The sequence below is a fragment of the Rhea americana genome, unplaced genomic scaffold, assembly GCF_003343005.1.
Source record: "Rhea americana isolate MKP2758 unplaced genomic scaffold, rheAme1 scaffold_23, whole genome shotgun sequence".
Taxonomy (NCBI): Eukaryota; Metazoa; Chordata; class Aves; order Rheiformes; family Rheidae; genus Rhea; species Rhea americana.
Window position 1 is genome coordinate 3,560,092 of NW_028186346.1, and position 8,601 is coordinate 3,568,692.

Consider the following 8,601-nt stretch of genomic DNA (forward strand, 5'->3'; position numbering starts at 1 on the left):
TGTCAGTGCATCTCCATGGTTATCCTCTACAGACTTTTTCTGTCTCATAGTCTATATTGGGAAGTATCTTCACTGTCATCAGTGACATTGCCACTAACAGTATCCTCTGGACATAAAAATCGACATCACTTCTGAGATGTTTAGGAAGAATATGTTATGTAATAAATGTGCAATAATGACTTAAATATACAGATGCCTTTGTCACAGGTTTGAGACGTTGGTTTCAGTGGAAAACTGAATGATAATATGAGAGCTCTTCACTGACATTCACTCTGACAAGGTTCGTAGATTAATCTGTGTTGTGGAGTGGAAAAATCCAAAATCTGAATACTTCTATGAAGATTGTTTGTGTGGCATGTGGTGCTGTGCTACATGACAGAATGACTCYTTTCTCTCCCATTAGCAGACATGAAAAAAATCCTTACTTTATATCAATACTAGGTTTGAAAGTCTTAAAAAATGCAGTCCTTAAAAAGACTACAAGCTCAAACAAGTCGGAAAGAGGCCAGTTATGAAATTGGTGTGATGCATAACAATGAATACAGATTCTTTTTATTTTCATGCTTTAGAGAAAATGCATTTTATGTATAAGTATAAAAGAAGGGGAAACAAAAGAGAGAGAGTCTTCTAGGAAACCTGTATGAAATGTTTACAACAAACTGCAGGAAACTTTCCTGTGCTATTGGTATAAAGCAAGAGCTTTTTTTTGCCACTAATATTAATATTGGTTAAAGTTTTAAGGAGAATGGCAATAGGGCTTATTTGGCCTTTTTTGAAATAAAGGTGACTGAAATACTAGTAATGAAGGTCTAAACATTATCTGTGGCTTAGAAGATGTAGCGACATAAAGGTAATTAAAACAGCAGACTTGCGTTTTCAAAAAAAAAAAAAAAAAAGGTGGGGAAGCAAAGAAAATGGAATGGGTGATGTGGTGCTAGAATTTTAATCCTGATATAATTCATTTCTCTTACATTGAGGATTCAATCATAATTAAGCCATATACACAGATTAAATTAACAGAAGCATTTCAAATAAATGTTGGTTTCAGTCATCAACTACCCATGAATTCCTGCCCAAGGATACTTAATCAGGATTAAATTTTCTATGAATAATTGAAAAACAAAATACTCACTGGATTTGTTATAATCCATGTTGGCACTGGGTTCTAAGTAGTTGCCATCTTCCATCCATTGTAATAAAGCCATAGTACTTTGTGATGCCCTAGTATTCAGAAAGCCAGTGTAAATATATACTTTATTGAAGTGCCTATTTATTAAGTATGATTAAATCATGCTGACGGTTTTTTCCTTTATAATAAGAACATTCTTATTACCTCTGTGATCAAAATCTTTTTGTCTGGATTTAGTAATTTGTTAAATTTTAGACCTGTTGCCGTGTATGTGTTTCTTTACGTTGTTTTTATTTGCTAGTAAATGAATGTATGTTTCTTCATAATAGTCTRTATTTAATTGTGTTTCTTTGAAAATGTGGAGACACAAATAGTCCTAGCGTTTCTATTCATGTTTGTCCGAGTTGTGAACATAGTTGAAATGCAAGTCTCTTCCATTTTCGTTTAGAGGCAAAGCTAGACATTTGACTAAGGCAAAATGGCAACATGACAAAGTTGCTTGTTAAATCATCTCCTTTCTTATTGTGTGTAATTCAGATCAAGAATGGCAGGTTGAGGCTGGAAGAGATGAGATACTATGATTTCACACAATCTTCAGAATGATTAAAAGATTAATTATTACATTCCTCTGATAACCACACAAAAATATTATTGGTTAAAACTTCAGTCTTTATTCTCTGCTTATCTCTGTACTTTCCATCTTCTGAAGAAAAGAGCATCTTGTTTTTGATAAGTCTCCAATAATGCAGTAGGAGAGTTCTGTCTGTCCTCATGTGTGAGATGTGAAATTCACACATCAAATAGAGAACAATCTTCCRATAGAGACAGTAACTATTTTATAGTTTATGATCTGTTATAATAAAAGTTTTAATTCTATGCAGAAAAACTGTGTTTGACCATTCAGAATAAGCACTCTTACTTATTTTTCTGGAACTATTTACTTCCTGTAGCTCTTCTGACTCTAGTCTGTCAGTTTTAAGGTAAATGATATTTTAATTTCCTGTTGTAAATGTATCCTACAACAGCTCATAACGTGAATTCACAAGTCMTAGTGCATCTGAATATAAAGCATAAGATGTTGTCTTAATCTTTTCCAAATTGCTACATAAGTCAAGAGGTAACGCTAGCCTCCTAGTTTGGCATCAAATCCGATGCTTTGAAAACTTAATTTTCGTATTTGTGTAACCCTTAGCAATTAAGTATCATTTTTCTCATGTAAGCTGTAACAAGGATGTGCACCTCTGCTCCAGTCTATTAGCATTCTTTCATAACCAGCAATCACCATTTTATGTTGTTAACTACAGTATGTATTAATGATTTAATAGGTCCATATGACTATAATAATATTCAGGATGTCAGTTAATGCAATACATGGTATCATTTAGGGAGAGGTTAGGAGACAATCTTCAAATCCAACTTACTTACAAAACTTCATACTTACCAGTGCTCTATCTTGAAGCCTGCTGTCTCTGAATCATGCCTGAAGAATGGTTTGAATATGTGAAAGCCTCTCCTAACTTGCATTTTCCCTGAGACCAACTGATAGTACTTCAGGTTTTTTTAATGCTTACTCATCCAGTTACCGATTTTTTCAGTTTGGTTTCGTAACCTCATCTAGGAAGGACAGCTTCTAGCCTTCTTTCAGTTGTCTTTRATCAGTACATTCTGATGGGAAAACTTTTTCTCTCTCTTGTTCTAAGATTTGCTTTGTTGTGGGGGGGGGGAGGAGGATATCAGAGTTGAATCTACTACTTCTGTTACAAACTGCCGCTCTTGTAAAAAATCAGAGCAACTGATGATGAGCCTTGACACAGCTACACACCAGGTGACAGCAGTGGACACAAACACTCCTTTAGTATGCCCATGGTCCCAGTGCCTAAATAGGACAGAAAAGTCCATATGAATGGCTTTGTGCCAGCTGAAAGCTGCAACGTACCCAAGGAATTCTCAGCAGGGAGCCTGGACTCTCCCTGAGAGTCCAGGCTCCCTGATACCTAGCCACTGCAAAGAGTGAAATATGTTCCTTGTAAGTGCAACAGGACCAGCTGCTAACCATGCTGAACAGAACTAATTAGTTGAGGTTGAATGGCAACGTTTTATGTTAGTTGTTGTGCATTACCTGGTTCTGTTTTAAATAAAGTTGCAGTTACAAAGTATACTAATTCTGTTGTCTGTGAGTTTCAGAGTTGGGAGACAATAACTACATATTGATGGGACTGCAAGCAGAGGTGGTTTGTGCTCTGAAGGAGTCCACTTCTCTGTGTGTGAGAGAGAGCATATTTCCTTGCCAGTCATCACCTTTTCTACTAGCAYAGATGCCCGTTAGCATCAGTTGTGATTTATTGGTGGGGACGGGGAGGAATCCCTGTTCAGGAGGAATGAGAGTGAGATCACCAATTTGGTCTRCAAGACTCTCCCACAAGCTGTAAGGAGTAATAATTTTACATTGCTACCGATGTGGACTTGATCGGACCTGGTGATGTTGAGGTTGGAACAGTTGTAGAACTCATCACAGGTCCCCTAAACTATTTGCCCCCATTTGTATGTTTATTATACTTTTATTTAACAGTGCTCCAGGTAGGAAAATGAGTATTTACAATTAAATGAAAGTGGAAAGGCTGATTGGAGGAATATCAAGTCTCTAATACATATTATTGTACTAAGACCTCCCACACTTACAGTCAGATCTAATGAATGTTCTCTTCTGGATTCTTTGCCAATGGAAAGCCATGGAAGTATTAAAATGTTTTTGATTGCATGTCGATCCTCTACRGAACTTGAAGAATATTCCATTTCCTTTAGTTCTGGTTTATTCTGGATAATGTTATGCAGCTAGTTGATAGMTTTTAGAGATTATTATAATACTGATTGGGCTGGCTAAAACTGACAATATACCATACCTTTTAACTCTTACTTTGCAACTGTGCAGTGTGCAAAGAACATGTGATCCTTGCAAATGTAAAATATTAAAAGAGAAAGTACTAAGCTGTTCTTTTTTTTAAAGAATCATTCTTTTCTAACCACACTAGTGTAACTAGACAGTGATTTTTCTAGTGAACACCCAATTCTAATTATTCTTAAACCATTTTTTCCCTAAATCGTCATGTTGTCTTACAGAATTCCATCTCTCCCACCACTCTCTCTTCTCCCCTTTTTCCCCTCCTTTCTCACACATATGATGTTGAGTGTTATGGGTGTCATTTCTCTCTGTATCTCTCCATCTGTTCCCACGATCAACACTCACAGTCCAGCCCCTACTTTGCATCTAGTATGTGTTTTCTCTTTATCCTTGGTCTGTTTTGATTTCACACTTTTCCTGTCTCTCCTTTGCCCTCTCTACCATGCCTTTAGTCTCTCTAGCCATCAGAGACCTGAGGGTCTGGTTTGACATTGTAGCTAGTTTGGTCTAACTGTTAGCTGCCAAAGAGAGAGTGTCCCTGTGTCCCTTGGCTGCGTGTTGCTGTTGCTTCCCGTGTACTGACATTGGTTCTCACCTAGCAGTTACGGTGAGATGGAGTCAAGGAATTAAACTGGTAGAAAGCTCAGCCTTAAAAAAAAAAAAAAAAAAAATCACTTTAGTTGACAGTTGTTTTAGCTCCCTGAACCAGTTCATCAGAATTTGATGAATATTACTGGTGCTGCTGGGGATGGGTAGAAAAGGCATGGTGAAGAGGGGCAAGACCCCCTTTAGAAAGGTAACTGTAAGTTCAGTCTTCTGCAAACAGCTGTCTTGTAACTGCCATATTTCTGTGTTCTGTATGTTCTCTACTAGATTTTGCATGCTAAGAATCAGACTGTTCCATACCTTAAAAGAAAAYTTTCATGAGTACCATCAGATTTTTTTCTTTTTTTTAACAAAGAAACTTGTGCTGCTGCTTAAGGTGTTTTAACATGAACGTGGTCAATTTTGTCTTTGCAATATTCCAAAAAGGACCAGGAGGCATCATGGGCAGATTTCAGTTTGAAGAAGTAATCTTGAGGGGACAAAAGACAAGCAACATGAAATCAGCCATGACTTCAGTAGTCTTCAATAGATGGCAGCATTGTAGTAGAAGGCAACTAAAAAGATCACAAAGCTTTTCACAGGGTCTTCCTCTCTGTAGGGAGAGACTTAATCTGAACAACCGCAACCCAGAGAGCAGCAGTTTGCAGCAGTGGGTATCCTTGAAGGCTACTTTTAGCTACTGTTTTGTTTATCTGCTGGAATGTATGTCTTCATGAGGATGTGACATAGTAGTAAGGACCTTTCTCACCTTGTGATGAAATACTGAAGAGATTTTCTGAGCTGGCTAGTAAGTTTAGGCTTTTTAGTGCTGCTACAAAACAAGTTGGCTGATGAAGCCTACAAATAAGCTATCTCAGGAATCTGTCCTTTTCTTGAGGTAGTAGTTAGAGCTAAAAGAATGTATGTATATGTTGTAAGAGGATATGTTTTTTTGCCTAGTTTCTAACACTGTGAGCCTTTTTAAAAACAGGAGAATTATTTTCAAATCAAATCTTATAAAATGAACATTAGAGTTGTTAAGAAGAGATCAAAATTTACATCAGGCTGCTATTTAACCTATTATCTATAAAAATTTACTTCAGGCTGATTTTTTTTTTCAAAATTTACAGCCTACAAAATAAATGGTTTTTAAAATTTCCTTACTTATGAGTACCTAAAAGGGGAAAAAAATATTGGAACCTTACCAGTTTAATTTGCATTTTGGCTCTGATGTAACTYAGAATAGATTAGATTAAAAAAGGGAAATTTGGCAAGTGATTACTCAATTACATGATTTTACTGCTCTGGTATTTTGAAAATAAAAATGAACAGATCTGTTTTACTTTGAAAAGTGCCTGGTGCACGTGTTCTGTAACCGCTTTTCAGAAACCATATGGGAGGTTTTCTACAGTACATATGGCAGTGCTACTCAGAGCTCAGATATGTACTCCTGTGATAGACTACRCTAGCTACGTAGGATCCAGTAGGGTTGATGCATTCATTCAGATAGTATTACATTAAAGTAATGCAGAGGACTGGGATGGGTTTATAAAACACAAAAAGTTTACAGTGACAAGGATACATTGCTCTTTTTTCATAGACAGGAGATAAAAATTGCTTGGAACTAATTCTGGACCAAGAAGCTAGACTGAATTTGAGAAAGATAAAATTTCTATAGCATCTATATTRTGCTGGAGATAAAGATGAGTAATACCAAGAGATACCTTTAAATGTTTCATAATCTAGGGCTATGGATATTTGTCTTGCTCTGTGCCTTTGTTCTTATTTCTTGATTCCCATGCAGTTAAATCTCCAGGGTTTCCCTGGTAGATGCTCGTTTCTCRCCTTCATGCCCAAGGAGGGAAGCCTCCACTGACTGCTAGAAGACCAAGCAGGTGGTGATGGAGCTTCTAGAAAAAGTTAACWCTAATTCTCAAAGTGATGGTGGTTGGGGTAATACCTTTAGCATCATCTTGTCCCACATTTTCATTAGTGAAGTTGTAGAGATAGGAAAAAGACTTTTAGTCTGTCAGTCACTGATTCATACCCTTGGAGTGTCTGGGACTCTATTTGCTGCTTTCAGGTCTCAGACAGATGCAGCACTTTTACAGGTATGTGTTCAGTACCATTATCTGGTCACTGGCCTGTCCTTTTCTCTAGAGCAGTTTTGGTTCTTAGGAGTTCTTCCATAGGCATATGTGCGGCTGTCCTTTCAGTGCAAGGGGTCACRATGTGTGTCTGTTCCTTTAGTGCAAAGCCAACTTCTTTGATTGTTAATTAGAGTGAAATAACAGCAACTTCAAATTACAAATAACCTTACTTAGATCCATTCCTGTCCTGATGAACTGTAGCTTCTGCAGTTGATTGCAGTCAGGATTAAGACTCTCAGAATACTAACTTTGGTGTAGTAATAATGGTATAGGCCCAAAGTCCTGATACGTAAAAAGTAGAACATGCTGGGTAGTTGTTAAAAACAAACTGCGTTAGTGGAGTGGAATGGAKGTGGTTGACTGTAGAGCTTCACTCGATTACTGTTCTTCACTGTAGAAGCTGAGCCTATGGAGTTCCAGCAAATTGGCACTGTGTGAAGAGTACCCACTGCTGGGTTAGAGGAAAACTCTCACTGCAGTGGGGCAAGCATTCTGCTCACGCAGCAGGGAACTCCTGTCCCCCTCGGACTATTTTAAGAGCTAACGTGTTGCGGGGGGCTGTGAGTTGTCCTCTGCACAGTTTGGTTCCATCCTGCACAAGGTAACTGCTTTCAGCTGCTACATCCCCGATCATCGGCAGATCTGTTCCTGAGAAGTGTGAGATGTACCTCATTGCTTCAAAATAAAGCCTTTCTCGGGAATGTACTTCCCTCATTTCTTCACTTTTCTCCTGCTTAAACAAGAAGTGATAGCCTGCATGAATCTCTTATTACCATGACTTCGTGTCTGAAATCATTGGTGCATGAGGGTCACATTGCTTCTCCTCAGGAAGTGAATATGTTTGATTTTTTCTTCCTTTCCTGCTTGTGCAGGAATAAGGGATGAGCTCAGACTCGAATCTCTAGCCGACCAATGCAGTAATCTGTGTCAGTCCTCTGCCAGTGGCCCAAGTCATTCTGGGTCTTGGGAGCAGACAAAATACAAAGCAACAGAAGAGGAGTTACAACTCTGATCAGCCTAATATATTTACACAAGTGCGGAATTTCAGTGCACTGACTAGATAAGGTGACCACCTGCAGAGGAAAAAAAGGGGAGTTTTCTACCACTGAGTTTATATTATGTATAGACAGTTAATTTCAATTTTTTATCTCTGAGGTCTGTTAGAAGACCAAAATGTGCAGCAAGCAGTATGTATATATGGGTCACACCATTGTAGGTAACTTTGTTATGTCATACAGTGATACATTTCTTTGCTGAGGATAGTGGAAAGCAGAAAATCTCTTCTGTTCTAGAGACGAAAATAGAATATTGKAGGAAAGAGAGGAGAATTACTTCCAGGGCACCAAATCCCCATGGAAGTGTTGCAATTTATGTATTAATTAAAGTCTTTGCAGTTATTTGAACTATTTACCTTATTTAAGCTATTTMTCTTATTTAAGGTTTTGCAGCTATATCTTATATTGACCTTGAAGTTATATGAAACCGTATTTTCTTCTCAGTTGAGTATGCACATCCCAAGCTTCTCCCTTACAGCTTATGCATCTCACCCCTTGATCATTGCTGCGACGTGTKCTGCACATTGCGGAAAGGAAATTCTAGCAGTATCTTAAAGTATTCTGGAAGTTTATTTAGGTTAATTTCTCTTTCCTTGATTCATTATACATGGCTCTATCTGTACGGGGCTCCTGAGGAGGCAGATCTACACATGTCCTCAGTGCCTGGGGTGATAACTTCAGCTTCTCTTCATGCACCCGCGAACAGAGTTGGGTCGTGTGTGCTGCTCCGGAGAGGCGTCCCATCGCTGTGCGGAGTCTCCCGATTTCCCGGGGTGCGGGACT

At 38.2% G+C, this 8,601-nt stretch overlaps 1 protein-coding gene across 1 annotated transcript in view; it reads left to right on the top strand.

Annotated features, from left to right (window-relative positions):
* The window catches only part of GPR180 (G protein-coupled receptor 180), a 23,953-nt gene extending 20,668 nt beyond the window's left edge, over positions 1 to 3,285 (top strand). Inside the window, exon 9 of the mRNA XM_085305960.1 lies at positions 1 to 3,285. This exon is cut by the window's left edge and continues 3 nt beyond it. Coding sequence (XP_085162086.1) covers positions 1 to 135 — 135 coding nt within the window. The 3' untranslated portion in view covers positions 136 to 3,285.
* Positions 3,286 to 8,601: the final 5,316 nt, after the last annotated feature.